The sequence below is a fragment of the Monomorium pharaonis genome, chromosome 6, assembly GCF_013373865.1.
Source record: "Monomorium pharaonis isolate MP-MQ-018 chromosome 6, ASM1337386v2, whole genome shotgun sequence".
NCBI classification, from domain to species: domain Eukaryota; kingdom Metazoa; phylum Arthropoda; class Insecta; order Hymenoptera; family Formicidae; genus Monomorium; species Monomorium pharaonis.
This window is the reverse complement of record NC_050472.1, coordinates 4,322,465-4,344,947: the sequence shown is the minus strand read 5'-3', so window position 1 is coordinate 4,344,947 and position 22,483 is coordinate 4,322,465. Positions and strand designations below refer to the sequence as shown.

The following is a 22,483-nucleotide window of genomic DNA, read 5'->3' as shown; positions in this document are numbered from 1 at the left end:
AAATCGAGCCGAAGTGCACGATGACGACGCGTAAGCGAGGGTCCAGTTACAGGTCTTCTTGCATAAAGCCCGTTTTTCCTTAATCGGTTTCGAATAGTATCAACTCACACGTTATAATGTGGCGGATGTCCCGTAAATTATTTCGAATGTGGACAGCTGTTTGATGACGATTTCTTAACGAGTTTAAAACAATAAATCGGTCATCGTGTTCATCGGTCATACGGGGACGTCCCGAACCGGGTCTTCGTTGGAAGGAATTGGTTTCAAAGTACCTATTGTAAGAACGTTGCACCGATGATACAGATAAATTCAATGACTGAGAAACGTATCTGCGACTTCTCCCATCTTCAATTAATGTCACGACTTGAGCAGCGACTTCAGGAGTAATTGTAGCCATAATTAATCAAATTTAATGGAGAAACGGTAATTGTTGTTTATTGTGCTTCAGGTAAAAAAGCAACAATTTTTTAAACTTAACAAGAGACAGAATTTATGTGTATAATTTAAGATTTTAATTTCAGTAATAACTACTAAAAATTTGAAATCACAAGTTTGAAAAAATTCGCTACAAAAAAGCGAAAGCACAGGAAGCAATTATGTACAATCAGTCGCGATAAACGTTTCAGGAAAAAACAAACATCCGCGAGCATCTGCTCATTTGCTTAGATACGTCCGTGCGTGCGTACGTACATACACACACGCCAGTAGGAGGATTTGTTTACTTTGGCGCGTTCGCTTAAACCAGTGCTCGGAACACTGTAAATAATGCTCTAGTTTACACCGAGCACTTGGTACGCGTATCAAATAGTGAAGTTAAGCTGATCAGCCAATGATTAAACACATTCACTAGTTATTTACTATTTGATACGCGTACCCAAGTGCTCGGTGTAAACTAGTAGAATGTCTCGACTTTTAACAAAATTGAAAATAATGTGTCATTAAAACCCACTTCTATTGCTGAAACAAATTCTTTTGACAAACTTTTCAAAACATGTGTTAGAACATGCCCAGTTTTATGTGTTAAAAGTGGAGACATTGTTTATAGTGTTCCAAGCACCCCCCCCCCCCTAGCAGATAGAGAGGAGAAAGAGAGAGAGAGAGAGAGAGAGAGAGGAGAGAGAGAGAGAGAGAGAGAGAGAGAGAGAGGAGAGAGAGAGAGAGAGAGGAGGAGGAGAGAGAGAAAAGAGAAAAGAGAGAAAGCGAGAAAAGGGAGAGAAAAGAGAAATGAGAGAATCGAGAGAAAAGAGAGAAAGAAGAGAGAGAACGAGAGAGAAAAGAGAGAAAGAGAGAAGAGAGAGAAAGAGAGAGAGAAAGGAGAGAAAAAGAGAAAAGAGAGAGAAAGAGAGAAAGAGGAAAGAGAAGAGAAAGAAGAGAGAGAACGAGAGAGAAAGAGAGAGAAAGAGAGAGAAAGAGAGGAAAGAGAAGAAAAAGAGGAGAAGAGAGAGACAGAGAGAAAAGAGAGAAAGAGGAGAAAGAAGAGAAAGAGAGAAAGAAGAGAGAAAGAGAAGAAAGAGAGAGAAAGAAGAAAGAGACGAGAGAGAAAGAGAGCAAAGAGAAAGAGAGAAAGCGAGAAAAGCGAGAAAAGAAGAGAGAAAAGAGAGAGAGAGAGAAAAGAGAGCGAGAGAGAAAGAGAAAGAGCGAAAGAGAGAAAAGAGAGAGAGGAGACGAAAGAGAGAGAAGGGAGAGTGAAAGGAGAGGAGCAAGAAGAGAGAGAAAGAGAGAAAAAAAGAGAGAAAGAGAGAAAAGAGACAAATGAGAAAGAGAGAAAGGAGAAAAGAGGGGAAAAAGAGAGAGGAAAAGAGGAAGAGAGAAGAGAGAAAGAGAAGAGCGAGATGAGAGAGAAGAGAGAAAGAGGAGAAGAGGGAAAGAGAGAGACTCAATATTAACAATCGACAGCAGATACGAGAGAGCAGAGGAAAAGCCAAAGAGAGATATATCATACCTCTCTCCCTCTCTCCCCTTCTCCCTCTCTCCCTCTCTCTCTCTCTCTCTCTCTCTCTCTCTCTCTCTCTCTTTCTTCAAAAGTCGCTGTTTTTCTTATATTTAATGTTATTCCTTATTTTATTTTTTTTTAAAGGCAAGTAAGGCAGGTTAGAGAACCAATCAATATCGCAAAAACAGTAACAATAAATTTGATTTGATTTAACATCTCCTTTTTCAAATAGAATATATTAAAAAAATATATTTATTTATTTAAAAACTACCTGTTATTTCTCCTTATTTTTTCTCTCTAAAGTTCTTTTTCTCACTCGCTGTGTCTTCTTCTAATTACTTACCAAACGTAATCTCTCGCAACGTAATCTACCTACCTCTTTTTGATCAAATCTCTTTCTTTCTGAAAAATATATATTTATTAAAGTAAAATTTTAAATTAAACTATAAATTATAACACATTTTTAGGTTGTTTCTATATATCGACCTATTTCTTTCCTATCTTACTAAAGAACAAATATACAGAAACATTATTATGCAAAATGTCAAATTTTTGAATACCTAATTGTATACCTTATTAAATACGTGAAATGGCTCTCTTTCTCTTTCTCAATCAAATTTAGTTTCTCAAATTTTTCTTTTTCTTCTTCAAATATAGGAAACTGTCAAAAATTTCTAAAAACTGTCAAATACGGAGAACTGACAACAGAAAACAACGTGAAGCAAGTCGAACAGCACAAACTTGACAACCAACAACCAATCTACATCGCCGAAAAGCGATAACAAAATAAATAACACTTTTTTGTACAATAAATACGCTAATAATGTAAAAATAATTAAAAATAAATATTTTAAAAACCATTTAAAATTATTGTGTGTTTATTGGGATGGTAATCTGCAGAAGAAGAGTGGAGAATTATACATGTGCGATTTATGATAACAATAATGTAATTAAAAAATTCCAGCACTATCAAAAACTTTAATTATCAATCAAAGCCGACTATTACCACCATTTAAGTATTTATGCGCAAATACTAATACACGTTTATTAAAGCATGTAGATAACAAAACTGCGTAGTTATTTTGACTTACGTAAAGGCACCCCACCACAAAAAAAGATTTCTAGATTTAATGCTATCACTCTTCGAACTATCATTAAATAATATTAGGATTGATATAACGTTAATTATTTTTATTGTTAGAAAAGAAATATTTTATTCTTAAATGGAATGTAGAGTTGCTTTTTGTGCCGTCAAATCACGGGAAAATGTTTTGTATAAAATTATACATATATATATGTATATAAAATATGTCCATATGTGTTTACATTAGTTTCCTTCTTTTTTGTAAAATTTCTGTTTGATATAAAAAAATAATAGTTGATACTGAAAAGACAGAAACTAATTTAAAATATAAGATTCGCATTGCTTCTTTAAAAAAACATTAAGTGTAAAAAATTGTCCATGTAAGAATAATCATAAAAATGTTTCATATAAAAACATGTATAAATATATATAAAATATGTCTACATATGTTTATACTAGTTTCTTTTTTTTGTAAAAGTTCTGCTTAATATAAAAAATAATAATTATACTGAAAAAATAAAAACTAATTTAAAAAATAATTTTTGCATTGCTTTTTTTAAAAAGGCTGAATATGAAAAATTGTACATATATAATATTATAACGTGCGCGCCGCGGAAATGAAAGACACTTTTGAACTTTAAAACCAAGCAACTTTATTAACGCGTCCGACAAGGCTCGAAACCAAAATTAGACTCGTTGTTGACAAACGTTGCCAAGAGCGTAACAATTGACAACGCTCTCGATAAAATCAATGTATCGATCGGCTTTGGAACAGGTGAGTCGCAGTCGCGGAGTATACCGGGCGACGCTCGTAACAATATTATACATATACGTGAAAGAGAAAGAGAGAGAGAGAGAGAGAGAGAGAGAGAGAGAGAGAGATTGTTAATGAACATATGAACAATATAAAAAAACATGAAAGTTGTCAATCCGTTGTAAGCTTACATCGATGTTCTAAAGATCACAATTTTAATTGGTTGACACCTACTGTACTATATAGCGAGAAACACACACGTAAAAGAAAAATCGCAGAAATTTTTTTTATAAAAAAGACGGCCAATATTTTAAACTTACAAAAAACCACCGAAAATTTAAATCCTATTTACAACAGAGTCATTAGACATACATGAACGTTTGCCTTTTACTTGTACCTTGCTATTTTTGTTTTTGTCTATCAATCAGTCTAACGGTTACTGTTCACCAGTAAAAACCTACATCGTCAATTTCAATATTTATCGTATTATTATCTTTATAAATTAACACTCTTTGATATCATTATCTGCATTATTATTATTAAATGACACGAATGTTTAATGTAACAACACGTATGTTTTTGTTGTTTTTCTTTATTATTTATGTCTAATTTAACAACAAAAATTTTTATGTTTCTGTATTATATAGTTTCTTATACTTTTTTTAATACAATTTACAGTTATAATCATGATTCGTTGACACGAATCACAATTTTATATGCAATTGTACATTACTTGAAAAGAACTCAAAGCAGAAGCCGAAACGTCGTAACTGTTATTGTCTCAATAAAATTTGCCAGTTGTGTCGTCTTAAAAAATAGTCTTATTTATTACAAATCATCACTAACAATTTTCAAATTATACAGTTGACTTTGTTGATTACAATAAATGTTTACATTATTTTTGTATGCTATTTAAATACTAAATTAATATTACATGTCAACGTTTTAGTTATGTAATAGAAACCGTTTTTAATTGTGTAAGTGTAATATAAAAATGTAATATTAGATGTTATATTAATAAGTAGAAAATTACTATTAACCAGAATGTTACTGGTAATGTTTTTGTGATATTACTTGTTACATTTGGTTGCACGACAGTTGTATGGCAATTATATAACAGTGTTTACTGGGTAGGCTCCATCGAAAGCTTGAATTTGATTTGTATCGGAACATTTTTGTCATTTTTTTCGTACGTGTCCTACGAGTGGAAGTATCACAATGTGAAGTTAGAAATCTAAAATTTTCACTTAAGATACGTCCGTGGTATGTCAAGTTCATACTAGCTCACACTCGTCTAATCTTAATTATGTGTTTATCTCGAGAACGATTAGAGATGCAAACTTGGGATAAGCATTTGTAGTATCATCAAAACACTTTAAAATGTCAATCTATATCTAAAATCAATTAATTAATTAATTAAACCTTGAAATATGCATATCTCAAGAATGATTGGAAATACAAACTTGAGATAGGGACTAGTATTATCACATGTTTTTGAATTAATTAATAATTAATTAATTAATTAATTAATTAATTAAATATTAAAATATGCATATCATGAGAACGGTTGGAGATGCGTACTTATAGGATAAGCACTAGTATCTTTGAAAGAATTCATACAGTCAATATGTATCTAAAAATAATTAATTAATTAATTAATTTTAAAATATGCATATTTCGAAAAAAATTGAAGATGCAAAGTTGAAATAAGGACTAGTACCATCATCGGCAGACTTCAGAGAGTCAATGGAGTGAGTTCCGTTTGCCTACGTTCCCGATTGCCTACTGCTTCGTTTGCATACAAATTCTGCAGAAATTCCCGATTGCCGACATTCCCGATTGCCCACGTCCCGATTGCCTACTGCTTCATTTGCACACACAAACATAATTAAGGTGCAAAATACACATTGCACACGTGACGTTACTGCACACGTGCACATTGCACACGTTATATTATTACGCTCATACACATTGCACACGTGACATAATAAGAATTAAAGTTTTTATTATTATTTATGGTATAGTAAATAATTATACGACAAAAATGAGAAATTTTATATAGAAAACGATAGGCATTCACGTTTTGAACAAAGAGATAAAATACGATAAACGTATAAAAAAAGCATTGCTAAACATTACTGTAAAATATGAAATCATATTACTCATAATATTTTATAAAATATAGTACACAATTATTTGTAATAATTTCATAGGTTTTTATTTGTATAGTAAATGAAATATTGTAATAAGTAATAACACTATATTGAACTTCTATCACTAATATGTTAATATTCTTATGGAAATCAAAAATGGAAAACACGATTAAAGTACATAAGCATATTTTTTCTTTTATTTGCTGTCTGACCTTTTAATTTTTGAGTTTCGGATAGCATTACATAAAAATCTATTTTAACATCACTATAAAATGACATTTTATTATTTGTAACATTCTGATATAATATAACATACACGGTAATTAACGAGCGAACTAACGAGTTACTTGTAACAAAGTTACAGTTACAGTTACTTTTTTTGTAAGTAATAACTTAATTTCGTTACTTTTCTCCATCTATAACGGCTACTTAACCCAGTTACACCTTTTTGGTAAATGATAATTACATATTTTGATAGATACTTTAATAGTTACTTTTTTTGAAACATGCGCTAAAATTTTTAATCAACAACCGGAAAAAGTCGAATCTACACAAAAGGAATTGTATCGATTCTTAAAATCAAATAATTGCAGTATTAATATGCTAAATAATTACGCTGCAATTAAGAAACGTTTTATTAAATACAGTACTGAATTGGGGCAATATCACAATATCCCACATAACATCGGACATTCTATGTATATGCATTTTTTCTCCATAATATGAAAAAAATATCTTGTATGTTAAATGTATATACATCTCATATACATGAATTGAATATACATTATGGTATGTAATGTGTATATCCATTAATGTATTTGGTATGTATATACAGCGTATAATGTTAAATGTATATACATATTATATACATGATTCGAATATACATTATGGTATATAATATGTATATCCATTAATGTATTTGAAATGTATATACAGCGTACAATGTTAAATGTATATACATATTACATACATGATTTGAATATGCATTAATGGATATACATATTATATACTATAATGTATATTCGAATCATGTATATGAGATGTATATACATTTAATATTGTACGCTGTATATACATTCCAAATACATTAATGGATATACATATTATATATCATAATCTATATTTGAATCATGTATTGAGATGTATATACATGTAACATTGTACGCTGTATATACATTTCAAATACATTAATGAATATACATATTATATACCATAATGTATATTTGAATCATGTATATGAGATGTATATACATTTAACATTGTACGCTGTATATACAAATGGTATATAATGTGTATATCCATTAATGTACTTAGTATGTATATACAGCGCACAATGTTAAATGTATGTACATTTTATATGCAAGATGTTTTTCCTCTATAACGTGAACTTGCACGCCCACGCGCAGGGAGTAATTTTCGCAATCACCGCTAGGTGATGCAACTTAGTCCTTTCTCCGGAGTCAAGTGATGCTCTCTTGCATATATAAGGAGGTCACTTGCAACTCCAAAATCAGATCTCATATCTCATTTTTATTAATTACCGTGCCTTAAATACGGTACCGCACGCAACAATCTTCCACAAATTTGTATCATGTATATTCTATGTACATATTATGTATGTGCAATAAATGATAAATGGACGTACATGATGTATATACATGCAGTATACGAATCATGTACATGTGTATATACTTCCGATGTGCAATGGATATTTTTCTTGTAACGTTTGCATATACATTTCATATCCAGTGGATGTACGGTGTATTAAAAAACCATATACATAGTATATACAATAAAAAATAAACTGTTTTGTGGGAAATACGTTAATGAATCTCATTCCGATAATATTTATATATTCTATGTCATATCCTCTATATGTACATTGTAGTAGAAAAGTGTGTACATTGATGTATATATAATGTATGTACATGACATATACCCAAATGTTTTATAGGTATATACACAGAATATGTAAATAATATACATTTCATATACATGTGTACATACAGAAGATCTTCAATGTACATCATAACGGTAACATTTGCACATTCTATGTATATCCCATCTATATACAGTGCATCACGGAAGTATATACATAGTATATGTAATATACATGGATGTATATACATTGTATATACTACGTATATCCTAATGTTTTGTGGGATTATTGATAAACCGTAATATCAATGTATTTTTAATTGTACAAAGTAGAATAAGAATAAGTATTTAATTTAAACTACCTACCTACAATTTTGAAATAAATAAAAAATAATTACAATTTTTTTTACATTGGAATATGCTTTTTTATAGCATTTTTTATCCGGAAATAAGAGTATCCGGAAACTACTGAGTTTTTTTTATATTTTCTATATTGCAATAAATATTTCTCTTTAATTTTTTCAATATTTGTAACCTTATAGTGTCCTTTCAATATTTCTATATACATAAAATTCAGAAGCAATTAAATCAGAAACCCATGACGTATTAAATTGCTAGAATATGAATAAAATTAAACCGGGTATAATTCTTCAAAATTACCAATAAAAAACTAAAAAATACGTAATCATTTCTTATACTCATAACTAGCAGAAATAATTTGTTTATAAAAACAAGATTGCAAATCAATTATAATGAATAGATATACAAATATTATTTTTATTTTTACAAAACTTATTGTGATTTGTGATGTTTAATACTTAAACTACAATCTTGTCAAAAATAGACAGATTTATTAAAGATAGACAGTGCTATTTCATACGTTATTTTTAACATGTAATAAAAATTTATAACGTTCTTTACTGATAATTTAGAGAGCTTCTGTATCTTTTAATCAAAGAACCTTGCGTGAAAAGGTCAAGTAAGATATGAATATAAAATTTGTTTTATTGTATATCCAGAAACTAAAAAAAATGTTCTTAAGTATTAAAAGAGCAATTGCCATTCTAAAAATAAAAATTATTTATTGCAGTATATTACATTCAATTATTTTGTTTCCATTAATATTAATTTTTTTAACAAACATTTAAATTAAAAAAAGTATATAATGTTTTAGTTATGTAACTATTAATTGCATTAGAGTTTTTTTTAATTTAAATGTTTGTTAATTGCACTAAATTATGCAAAAAAAATATAAAACATACACATTCCTTGCAATAAAAGTAATAAAAAAATTAAATTATATTAATTTAAAGCATATGCATACGCCGCATAGGTAAATAAATTATTTATACATATTTAACGCGTCAAATAAATAATTTAAAAAGGGAGAAAATTAATTAAAACGTTTATTTGAGGAGATATAAAAAAATGGTTTAGCTCATTAGTCTTGTCTCGTCGAGATAGCCCAGTTTACAAAAAATTCGTCTTTCCAGGATGCTTAGTTCCTAGATTTAACGATTTCCCTAGATATTAACGATTGACGTAATTTGAACGCGCCAGTAGGCCTATTCTGTAACTCATTAAGAGGTGTCGGTATCGTTATACTGTCGTTACACAGCTTTTTTACCATATAAAATATCTGCGCAACAACTGTATAACGATACCGATACCTCTTAACGAGTTACAGAATAGGCCGTCAGGTTCATTTTGTACGCGGGTGTCTGGCCACGCGCTAGCAGACGACGTGACGTGCACGCGCGCACTCGTCGCCGGCCGCCGCGCCGCTCTCGAGTAATACTGCTTTTATTAACACGTTTACAGTGGTCAATCTTTATGAATCGCTTTGAACTTTAGGAAAAGGTTACTTTAACTATTTAATAAAACGCTGTCAAAATTTCAGCTCTTAATATTCATAACTGTAGCAACAGTAATTAAAAAAAAAAAATTTTATCTCGGCTTCTAAGCAAGTTAGGACAATGTTCTTTTATTTAAATTTAAAGAAAAATTGCACTTTTTAAATACATCTTACCCCATTTTAATAGCGTTAATATTTTAAAAGTGATTTGATTGTCAATTAGGCTTATTTTTTACACGTTTATTCGAGGCACTTAATTCCATTGCACACATTTCGCAATACCAATATACGATACTGCAACTTTTTAAGAAAAGAAAAAACTTTGGTTCAGATTTGTGCATGACTTCAAAAATGTAGAAATTAAATTTTAGTGGAGCGCGTTTTGAATAAACAATTGGCATTACTCCAAAAGTTGTTAATATTTTTAAATAAAATTCGGTGCACATTTTTACCGTCATAAAAGAAGCTATATTTTTTTACAATTTCAAATGCTAGAGTTAATTTTTAAAAAAATTATTAACAATTTAAGAAATGGCCTTTTTTCATAGTTTTTTCTATTTTACAACCAAACTAATCGACCGATCTTAATGAACTAAATTTATTATTATAGATCTGCTTAATACCTACAACTTTTGTTCGAAACTTTTTTCGAGTCCGTTTTTAGTTTACGAGACGCAAGCAAAAAACTGCTTTATTCTCACTTCAACCCGTAATTTTGCAATAATCCTCACTTTTTTGCAAGTGGCAAACGTACCTATCTTAATCTACGCACATTAATTGTGCTTTACGCACAGTCAAACCTGAGTTACCAATTTTTTCCAAAAACGGCCATTTTTCAGTCTAATTCCGCTGAACTAATCGTCCGCTCGTGACAGACGACGTAAACTATTTAGCCGGACGTACGTAACAGATAGGACTTTTTAAACAAAAACTAAAAATAAAACTTTAAAAATTAAATGTAAACTAAAAAGTGTCTTCTATCAAAGAGTAAGCAATTTTTATAATGTTATTTTATATTTTGTTAAAATTAATGTTTTGCAACGTAATCATAAATAAACGTCTAAGAAATTGGGCTCCAAACTGGTGTTTCTTTTTGTATTTTTCTAACATAACTTATTTGTACAAAATATTTAAAAATTAATTGAGAATTGCTAGAAGCCTTTTATTTCGATGTAAAACTTTTTTTGTTAATTACACAAGTATCTTATGCTTTAATAAGATATGCGCTATTGCACGTTTATGTAAGGGAAATTATGAAAATATGGCGCACTTCAAAAAAGTTAAATATTTTCAATAAAAAAATGTTTTAAATATGATAAAATAAAGAATAAAATTAAAACTGAATATCTTACCTACTAGCATGTGACTGATTTAATAAAATTTTTATTGTATAATACTTGAAAATATTGCGTTTTAGAAAACGTTTATTTGCACCTTAGTATTCAGCACATTGTATAATGCGGCACATCGTGATTTCTACATTAAAATATTATTAGAATTAATACTATTTTCTGATTTTATATTAAACTAGTACATTACAAGCGTGAATTTATTTTATTTTATGTATATTATATACCAAACAAACACGTTTTAGCACGGTTATATCGTTTTCTGGTCACTATGTAAATATCTTTGTTATATAACAGCGAGATGGCTTTGTGATGCAACCGTGACAACTTAATATAGTAATGAAATTTTTGTTACAACTCATTATTATATATTTGTTACGTAACCCAGATCTATAAATTATATGTAACTAAATCACATGCATGTTTTGTTCCATGATTAAGACGTAACAAATACAAAATGTAAGTGACGTCACAGAACCATTTATTAAAAGCTGTAAATTTTATATGATTTTGTTACGTTTATATAATGTGTACTGTGTTCTGTAACGATTATATCACAAAGCTCTAAAATTGTTTGTTCTTTAAAAATGACATTACTAAAATGTAATACAATTTCGCATAAATAACGCATCAAATCCTTTAGTTCCACGCCAGCCCTTATGAAAGTTTGTCACAAAAATTTCGATACCAGACACCTGGATATAGTCCACGGATAATTATTTTTGTGCCAATAAATATTATTTTTAACTATATTAAATGTTTAATAAATAGTGCATATATACAGTAATTGTCGTCACAATTAGATTCTCACTTGACACGATCCACTCCGCGTATCTCCTTGATTGAGGACACATGCAAACAAGAAGTTATAATAAGATAAGTATAATACACTGCAATACGCGTATAATTTGTTTATACAATACAACAATTTGGAAGATGTATATTATTATTGCAATTATTTAATACGTTATCTCCCATATCCAATAAAAATTTTACAAATTCAGTTTCTTCTGGAAAAACTTGCATGTTTTCTGTTAAAAAAAAATTTTTTTTAATGTATTCAAGTATAACTAACCCACCAAACACCAAGTTACATGTAACATGCCTGTTAGTTGTAATTTTCCACTTAACAATGTAATTGTAATATAACACGTGTGTTATATTACAATTATATTATTGAGTGGGAAATTACAACTAACAAGCACGTTACATGTAACTTAATTTGTGTTTGCTGGGAAACTTAATTGAAAAATTCACGATTTTACTTCAAGTATTATGTGTTTTAACAGGAAGTAGTTGTCTAAAATCACCACCTAATATAATAATTTTTTCACCAAAAGGAAAATCATTATTCATAATATCACGTAACGTTCAATCTATAATTTCTAAAGCATATCGTAGTGCTATTGGCGCTTTATCCCAAATAACAATATCTGTTTTCTTTAAATATTGAGCTTAATTCCTTTGATTGGGTTTTAATGTTAGATGTCGAATCAGCAAATAATCATTAATAATGGAACTGGTAATCCAAATGTTTTATGAACTGTATTTCTTCCTGATAATAATGTTGCTGCAATGCCCGTGAAAGCCATCGTACATACATGTTTATTATGAATTTTAGCTAAATAATAAATATATAATTGTATATATAAATATTTTACTTGAACCACCAGGACCATCAATATAGAAACAATTACTATTATGATTACTAATATCTAATCTATTTAATACAAGATGTACTATTTCTTTTTGTTTATTATTTAACTGTTGGTATTGATTGATACCAATGTCCATAGCTTTTTCAAATATTATGTAATCTTTTTCCTCATAATTTTCTGTCAATTGTTTTATTTGTGGAAAATTATTGAAACTTTTATCTTCAATAGAAAGTAAAAAATTAATTTGTGCATAAGTTTTCTGTTGGCCTTGTAATATACCAAATTGTCGAACATAATCTTCTGACATTGCTACCTTAAAATTTTCCCAAAGCTTCTTAGGATGTAATAGTTGACAATGTAATAATATACGTAGAAATAATCTTTGAAGTTGTCTTGGCATCATCCATCCAATAGCTTCATTGTTCGTTTCCAACATCATCTTTAATTAAACCTAAAGCTAGACATGTCGTTGAAAATAATTGACGTACTTTTCCATTTACAGTTTTTAAATCATAGAAACTTGTAGCTCCCTTTACAGTAAGTAATAATAGTCGTAAATGAAATAATTCTGTTGGTGTTAAACTAACAGAATACATTTGTTCTGTACAATTATAATGACTTTTACGTTTAACCCAATGTGAAATACTTTTTCCATTAATTTTTTCTTTCTTAAACGTAGAATATTGTGTAATTTCTACATATAATTATTGTCTTGCTTTTTCATCGCAAAAATTTAAGGAAAAGTAATCAATTAGCATAGTAACTTGATTCAAAGCAGACGTCATTGCTTCTTCAATATATTATAGCTTTATTTTCAATTATAATGCTTTGTTGATGAGAAAGATGGATTGGTAAACGTATTATAGCATGACTTTTTTCTTGTAACTTTTTTTCGAGAATACGCCAAGTGGCTTCTACAGGATCAACATAATGAGTCTCTATTAAATTACTTATTTTGTCATGATCAATAATTATATTGTTTGTTGTTGGCTCGATTGTTATAGCAGCAACATGTCTTTTGTAGATATACTTATACAGATATTTAACCGATTTGATACTTGAAACTACTTCAACATTTATATGACAATTAAAAATGATTAAAAAAATAGGACAATATGGAACTACATAACAATTGTCAACTATATATCCACCAGGACGTTCATAATTTTTACCATTATTTTGTCGACGGTAATAAGGATAAGCATTTTCATTCATTCTAGTTTCTTGGAGATATGATTTAGAATAATGTTTCAAACATTTTTCATCTATCAAACATATATCTTATAATTAATGGTATGTAATCTTTGATTTTCAAGAGGATTAGGAATTTCAACAGAAATATATTTGTCAGCGATTTGGGAAGTTGTTATTTTGTAATCGTATTTTAAAGTAATTAACATATGAACATGTGGTAAACCGCGTTTCTAAAATTCTATGACATATACAAAGGCTGCTACTTCTCCAAAAAATTTTTGCTTTACAATCAAATCAATTAAATAATCTTTTTTAATATTAAAAACGCGTTTATAAGTATCAGGTCTATCAGAAGCTTATTGACCAGGCAAAAGATTCTCTTCAATTTCACGCCATCATTTAGGATTGCAAGTCATAGTAATAAAAAGATCTGGTTTAACAAATTTACTAACAATTGCCATTGCATCTTGATAATTTTGCAACATATTACATGGTGATCCTGTAAATGTGAGTGGAAGTATAATCACTATTCCAACACGTCTATTTAAATTATTTACTCTAGTTTGTAATATGTTTCAATGTGTAATTCTCTTTGATGATCTTTACAATAATTTATTCTGTCTTTTTCTATTTTAACATAATTGTCTACAAGCCACTGTTGAAATAGACGACGGCCTAATAAAAAAACATTAAATTTGTCACGAACAGTTATGCAATATTTAGTATATTGATTTCTAGATATTCGTTTACTACTATTTAACTTTGTTAAGTCACTATGCCATCTTTAAGTACTATATGGATAAAATATGGATAATGTATCCATGCATGGTTCAACATTTGGATCCATAGAACTAACCTTTTGCAAAGTTTTAGTATTTTTATTACGTATTGTTACATATGATTCTAGAATTTCTTCATCGACAGTTGTACGAAAAACAGCAGCAACTTCATTGGTTCTTTGAATATTGTATCGACGTCGATCCATACCTGGTTTTAATATACATGGTAATTGTAATTCTGGCATTAATTCTCCAGATTCTATTTTTAATCGTCGTTGATTCTCTAATTCTTCACCCATTATTTGACAAGATTAAACAAATACATTTGATTCTCTTATTATATGTTCAAGATTATGTACAATTTCAAAATCTAAACCTGAATTATCAGTAAGACGATAATTTATAGCTTCATTAACATTTATAATAAAGAGTTGACCATACGTTGGATTTTCATTTTGAGCAGCATATAATAATGTATTTATTTGATAATAAATTTGCCTTTGTATTTTGAAACAATATGGATCTGATTGGCTATTTTGAAGATTTACTAAATTTGCGTTATTAAATGACGCAAATAAAAATAAACTATTATAATAACTTTAGATATATGTTGAAAAAAATTATTACATTCTGCGTGACTATCATTAAATATAAATTATAAAGAAATTGTGGAAGTTGCAACAATCTTGAAATGAATTTTCTTCATTTAATATTTTTGGAATATATGATTATCTCTGAAATAATAAGAATAGAATTTACCCACGGATCGAGTTAGCCCCGGTCTCTTCTATATTTATAGATATTACAACAGTATCAAGAATCTTGCAAGAATTAAAAAGACAAGAAATTGCCTATTGAGATCAAGATATAGTAATTCTTGATATTAGAGAATTAAGACAAGAACGTTATTCTTGTCTTGTCTTTAATCTATATCTATTACTAGCTTTGTCAAATGTCAGATATGATAAGCACGTACTATGTGATAAGCATTTATATAAATATCATTTCGCAATAACGTATTTATCAGTTAGCAATTTAAGCGAAGAAATAGATATTACTCTTTAAATAGATTTCTTACAATAAAAGGTAAGTGCCCGCACTATTAATGGAATTCCGATAATGTAATAAAGTGGAAACAATATGGATATAATTGTTAAGTGGCAAATATGCAATAATCATTTGAGCACATGGATAAAAAGAGAATATTTTGTAAAATGCAAATAATTACATTTGATTGTGTGTAAATGTATAAGAAAAATAATAATATAAATAGAAATTAGAGAAATTAAAAATAATATAATTAGAAATTTTAGAAATTAAAAATGTTTTTTATTATAAAAGCTCTACAGCAGTTATATTTCAAAAAAAATGTAATATCTTTTTTCTTTTGAGCTGACATTACAGATTTCATATATGTATTTTAAAAAACATTGGGTTTTATTAAAATATTACACATATTACCATTTGAATTTTGGTAAAATAAATTTGTTTCATACATTATCATTGATAAGTTTGGAAATAAAAACCAGCAGGGATTGTTTATTGCCGCTAGTAATTAAATCCAAAGAAAGACAACTATGTAGTCGACTGACTGGCTAAAATTCCTTTATTAAGTTAAATAATACGATGCCGACGTTTCGACCATGGCATTTGGTCTTTCTCAAGTGATTGTGCAAATTGATAATTTGCGAGACTACAATCATTAAAAGTCCGTGGCAGCAAATTTACAAACAATTCTAAAATTATAACTATTACAAATATAAAATTATAAGAAAAAAATAAAATAATATTAACAATAAACATTAACAATTAACAATTAACAATGAACCACGTTTGATTGGCAATCTTCGTGGATTTTGCATTGTGAAAATAACAAAAGAAAAAGAGAGATTGCCAAAATATTTTTTATAAAGAAGAATTATAATACCATAAATTTAAAAAGAGACGCTGAGAATTTAGACAGTGTCTATAACACGGTAATAAAGGCCATATAATGTTTACTTTCACTATTCAATAATATATTGATGTACAGAAATATTCAGACTCTTGTTTGCGCTCGTACACGCTTGGCGACAAATTTAATTTTGTTTTGACTTCCCGTTTTAAATGAATTTGACTATTATATTCTTTATTATATTCATTGTTTCACTATTGATTGACAATGAGATACATACGTTCTAATGTATTACCTTTATGGCGTTTTCATTTTTTTTTACATTTTTTTTTTTAATAATTATATATTTGTGACCGTTATAATTTTAGAATTGTTTGTAAATTTGCTGCCACGGACTTTTAATGATTGTATTAGTCTTGCAAATTATCAATTTGTATTCTCTTGAAAAGAACCAAATCCCATGGTCGAAACGTCATAATTATTTAACTTATAATAAAGGAACTTTAACCAGTCAATCGACTACATAGTTGTCTTTCTTTGAGTTTGAAAGTATTTGCGACTTTTTTACATTTTACAGAACATTTAGTATTTTCTAGAAAAGTAGAAAAAGTCGTAGAAAAGTTTGAAAATGTAAACAGACAAGATAAAACTTAAAAAACCAGTCTATCTTTTAGATTTCATTTTGAAAGTATTCTATTTGTAAATTACATAAAATTAAAATTTAATATTTTTTTAATAATTTCTTTTACTTTAAAACATTGTAAATTAGTAAAAATATCACACAAAAGTAACTTAACCCGGGAAAAAATACTTCTTATATGCTCGTATATGCTCATATTAGAAGTAATTTTATACGCTCATATATGGATTTTGTCCGCAAAAACTCATATATGGTCATATATGTGATTATCTAATCATATTCAAGCATTATATATATTTAAATAAGTTTATATTTGGAGGTATAGTATTGTGATCTGAACATATATAACTCCATAAGTTTGTATGTAATTATATATAATTTTAGTTTTATTTTCTCAATTTTTGGAAGCTCTCTTTAAGTTGTAGAGACTCACGATGTTTCAAAAAACGAGCTACATTTTTCTAAAATGCAAAGATTTAAAAAAAATATTTTTTATATTTCATATTGAAAAAATTTTTTATTGAACCCTTATACCATTTATTGGAAGTTTCGTGCTATGTCAGTACTCCGGGTCCTCGAGTAACCATCGTGGAATTTAATTCGCACTTTACAGATAATAAACGGTTCTCTATTATTCCCTATCCCTTCAAGAACGTCCTTAAACTTATTCTCGCAATAGCCAGCCCGATGGTCGACGTTTCCCCTCTCTGCTTCCAACAGGTTAAACTAATTTAGGGCATCTACGTCAGTTTCGAAACATCTTTGTATTTGAGCAGTTTCGTGTTCAATCTTTATTCATCATTATATATCTTTGATCTTCACTGTTGTACAATATAACTTGTATTTTTATTATAGAAGTTTGTTAATAACGATATATGAGAAATGTTATCTTAATATAAAAAAGAATACGAAGGAATTTTCGGTATGACAGTAAGATTAGTTATTAAATATGTAAAAATTGTTAGTTTCCATTGTGTAATAAAAAAATCATGTATGCGTATATTTATATTCATATTATAAATTTTTTAGCTTGAAATTTAAATGAAAAAATTTTACTTTTTTATTGTTTATAGCGTATGTGTGTACAAGCAAGTTGTTTTTTTAATACTTTAATATTTTGAATGTTTCTTTCCTATCTTTTTAATACAAAATGTATGTGAGTATCTGTATTTATCCGGGTAATCCGGGTATATAAGAGTTAACATTTAAGAATATTTGCGATTAAATTTAAGGTCTCAAAAAAATTTATTTAACGTATTTCGAACGTTATTCAATTTTTCAAAATTTTACAGCACGTTTCAGATTATTATTTAAAATCAAATATAAATAAAAGAAACATTTCTCTTTTAGGTCTTTTTTTTGTCTCAGAGATTCAGGTTACCATAAAAAATTTAAGATTATTGTTTAATATTCAGGAGCAACGGGCGGATTGTAAAATATTCAAAGACAGAGATTCCTCGAAGATTCAACGGCAGATTAGAGGGAAAAATAGGATTATCAAAAATCGTTTAAGGATCCAACAATCGAGGAATCGCTACAATGGCTGAAGGAACGTCGGCGGCTGACAATGAAATAGTGGAAGAAACCGCGCCCGATAAGACGCAACCCATTACATTACATATTCCATTGCCATATGCAATGTTGCAACGTTGCAGCAATGTTGCTGCAAACTATTGTGCTGTAGAGGTCAAGGTCATTTTGTCAAAGGATACGCCGGTCAGGGAAGTCATAAGCAATATTAGAAGTCGGCCCAAGAGAAACATCTTCACCGTGCCGCCAAACGGGTGGCTTAAAGAGAACGGAGAATATAGGTTCGTATATGATTAACGTTTCACACGGTTAGTTCGTTCTTTTGGTTTTTTCTGCACTACCAATCTTTAAACCTCTGATTGACCACCTGTGAGACGCACGCAAACAGCCTCCAAATTGGAAATATAATAAATTTTTAGAAACGTATAAGTGAAGTGATTGCAAATAAATAAACATTCGAGATATTATTTGAGATTTTAAAATATTACATCTGATATATTTATTTTATTATTTACATAATTTAAATTTTTGATTTTAAAGTCAAAACCTGTTATTTAACAATAATATTTAAAATTATTAATTAATATTCCATTGTAATCACAATGAAAATATTATTAAGTATGTTTATTAAAAATATTTTTGTTGTCTATCTTAAATTTTGTATGCTGCCAGATTTATGTTTAATGGTGCCTAGTGTTAAAAATTAATAAACTAATGATAAATATCTTTTTCAAACACACAAATACTTGATAAATAAACTTGATAAATAAATAAACTAAAATTATATTAACATAATTTCAATTTTTTGCAAAAATTCTGTGGTTTTGTTGTAAAATTATAAAGCAAACATTTTAATGAAAATAAGTTGACTTAAAAAAACAGCGAATATATTTGTTATTGGAATTATAAGCATTAAAAGTTAGTAATTTATTTTATTGTTATACATTCTAAAATTTTTCACCTAAAAGCTGTTTTGTTATAAAAGTTTTTTTTCATCAATTGTAAATCCAGCTTTCTGTTAATCTGCAAAGTAACTGTTATTAAACCTAAAAAATCGAATTTAAAAGATCTCTTAAAAGCCATTTTTATAGTAAGAATGTGGTTTTTCTAAAAAAAAAGAAATTAAATTTTTCTGTGTAGAAACTAAATAAATTCTTGTCATTTAACGTTACAATTGATCTAAAAATTAGATTTTATATTACAAGCTAGATGTTTTTTATTTGAAAAAATCAAACTGACTTTTTGATCTGTAAAAATTTTTTTTCAATTTAGAAACTAGAGATATATTGGGCTTGTTTTAAGCTATACCCTGTTTCGTTACTAAAAGCGATATTTCATTCGCGACAGAGGTCAAATATTTGTTGGACTGAAAAGCCAAATTCTATCATCATAAAAGCTAATGTTTCTTGCGCACCAGTTTTTGCCTTATAAAAAGCTAACCATCTGTGAAATTGATTTTATAAAATATAGATAAATTTTTTTTACTATTTTGGAAAGATGTGAACAACAATAAATAAAACCTTTTATCGCTCATTAAATATTTCCAATTTTTCATACGCTTTACCAAATGTAACTGTCATAATTTGAATTTTAAGCGCCTTTTCTGTTTTCCTTTTTGTCCTTTCATTCCGCTCCCCCCCTCTCTCACTCTCTCTCGCTTTCTTTCTCTCACTCTCTCTATTGATAATGTCGATATTCACGCAATTTGAACAAGATCTTTTCTATGAGCCACTCAAATATGCATATTTATAGAATTTTACATTGCATTTGAAATGCAAAACGATGCTTGACTGTTCCGATAACTTTAAGTTAAACGTACTGAACAACTTCAATTGCAGTTATTGACCATTTTTTTGAAACTATAAAGTGTCATATTAAATAATATATTACATCAGAAAAATTAATTTTAATTAGAAGTGATTACAAGATGTTCTATTATTGGTTACAATGAAAAACAGGGTAGTTCTATACATAAAAAAATAAGTTAAAGACGTAAAATAAACATAGATTAATTATTTTGGGATGCATCATTTTTTAGATAATCAAATTTTTAAATATTTTGATATAAAATATAAAATATCTTCTAAACCACTATAACTTTTTTTACCATAATTTTATCTGAATATTTTTATGCACCAAAAATAATAAAATTAATAGCGATAATAAAAATATCTAGCAGTTATTATACAATATTATATAATATGCAATATAAAATTATGTATTCTTTTTATAGTATTTATATTTTTTACATTAATTGATTTAAAAAATCTAAAATTAATAAATCAAAAATATAATAAAATTATATAGAATGTTTATTTATTTTTATATGCTAAATGGTTACACTAAATTAACAAAGTTTATTAAAGATAACACGGTATTTCAAATTTTACATTTGTGGAATATATGTTTAGCATCAATAGCTCTATAATGACGCCACAAAGAGATAATGTATTTAAATGTCATTTTATAAAATTAATAATTTTTATTAAAATTTTGTAAAAAAAAATCAATCTATGACAGCCGATGTAGCGTTATATTTTATTAAATTTTGATAACACTATTATATGATTTAGTTTTTTACCGATTTAATGTACATAAAATAGCTTATTAAAGTACATAATTAAGCACATAATCTGCAAGAGTTAGTTAAGCATAAAATGTAAAATTTTTATTTCCTATATTTAAAATAATATCTATAATTATTTAAGAAAAAATGATTAGAAAGTAACAACTCGTTATTTTTTTAGTAACTGTAAATGTAACAAGTTATTTTTCAAAATCAATAACTTGTAATAATTGTAATTAGTTACTTTTTAATGAAAAAACTGTAACTGTAACTAATTATTTTTACAAAGTAACTTTCCAAAACTTAATTTTATTTACCCTCTTCCCGGCTCTCTACCCATAGAATTAGAAAATTATGTTTTTATTTTATTTTTTCAAATTGTTATCGGATTTAAATTTAAAAAAATAAAAAACAATTTTTTTATTTTATAAGTAAAAAAAGGAAACAAGATTATATTAAAAAAATTTTTTAGAGGAATTAATTTATATATTTTGTGGTTATTTATAAACCAAAAGACATTTTTATCCTTTCACACAGCTCGCTATAGTCTTTAAAAATTAAAATATTACTTTTTAAATTTATTTATCACAATTACTTTTTTCAAAATAACTAACATTACCTGTGTATTATTATTATTTTTAGGAATTTAATCAGTGTCTCTTTTACACATTGTCACGTTGAGTGTTGCTGCTCTCAAAAAATCATCAATGGCTGATTTTCTGTCAAAATGTCCCAAGGAACAAAACAGTTCTTATATTCCATAAAAGTGACTACAAAATTATACAATTGTTATATGGAAAAGAAAGAAGATCCAGTAAAGCGTCCTATTATGGATAAGAATGGCAACAGATTACATTTCAATCCTAAACTTCAGATATGTGATTGGCCGTGGCAAGCAGGATGTCAGATATCGTCATTGACCCCAACATTCGACGCCAACAACCCCGTCACCAAGTATTACGACGCCAACCACACCGATACCGACTACTCCAAAGCCACCAACCCCGTCACCAAATACCCCAACAACTCCCTCATTGAATTCTTGTGTTTTTTTGATGGCAAAATACATTTGCTTCTTCATAAGACTATGTGCGATCATTACTATTTATGTTCTAATGGTATAGTAAATTCCATCCCCCAAACATCCTACACAGAATAAAATATCTAATAGATATCTAATAAATATCTACATACCCACATAGAAATGAAACCTCCA

General features: G+C 28.2%; 1 protein-coding gene and 1 long non-coding RNA gene across 2 annotated transcripts; one reads left to right on the top strand and one right to left on the bottom strand.

Annotated features, from left to right (window-relative positions):
• Window positions 1-2,017: 2,017 nt before the first annotated feature.
• LOC118646031 lies at window positions 2,018-3,300 on the bottom strand. The gene is made up of 2 exons (XR_004963669.1): window positions 2,506-3,300; window positions 2,018-2,335 (listed from the first exon to the last, which is right to left on the bottom strand). It is a non-coding gene; the product is annotated as an uncharacterized LOC118646031 (long non-coding RNA).
• Window positions 3,301-16,888: 13,588 nt separating this feature from the next.
• Window positions 16,889-22,353, top strand: LOC118646030. Its single transcript, XM_036288260.1, has 2 exons — window positions 16,889-18,982; window positions 21,910-22,353. Exons 1-2 carry the CDS (start codon window positions 18,711-18,713, stop codon window positions 21,980-21,982), a joined length of 345 nt encoding a protein of 114 aa, XP_036144153.1. The 5' UTR covers window positions 16,889-18,710; the 3' UTR covers window positions 21,983-22,353.
• The last annotated feature ends 130 nt before the right edge of the window (window positions 22,354-22,483 follow it).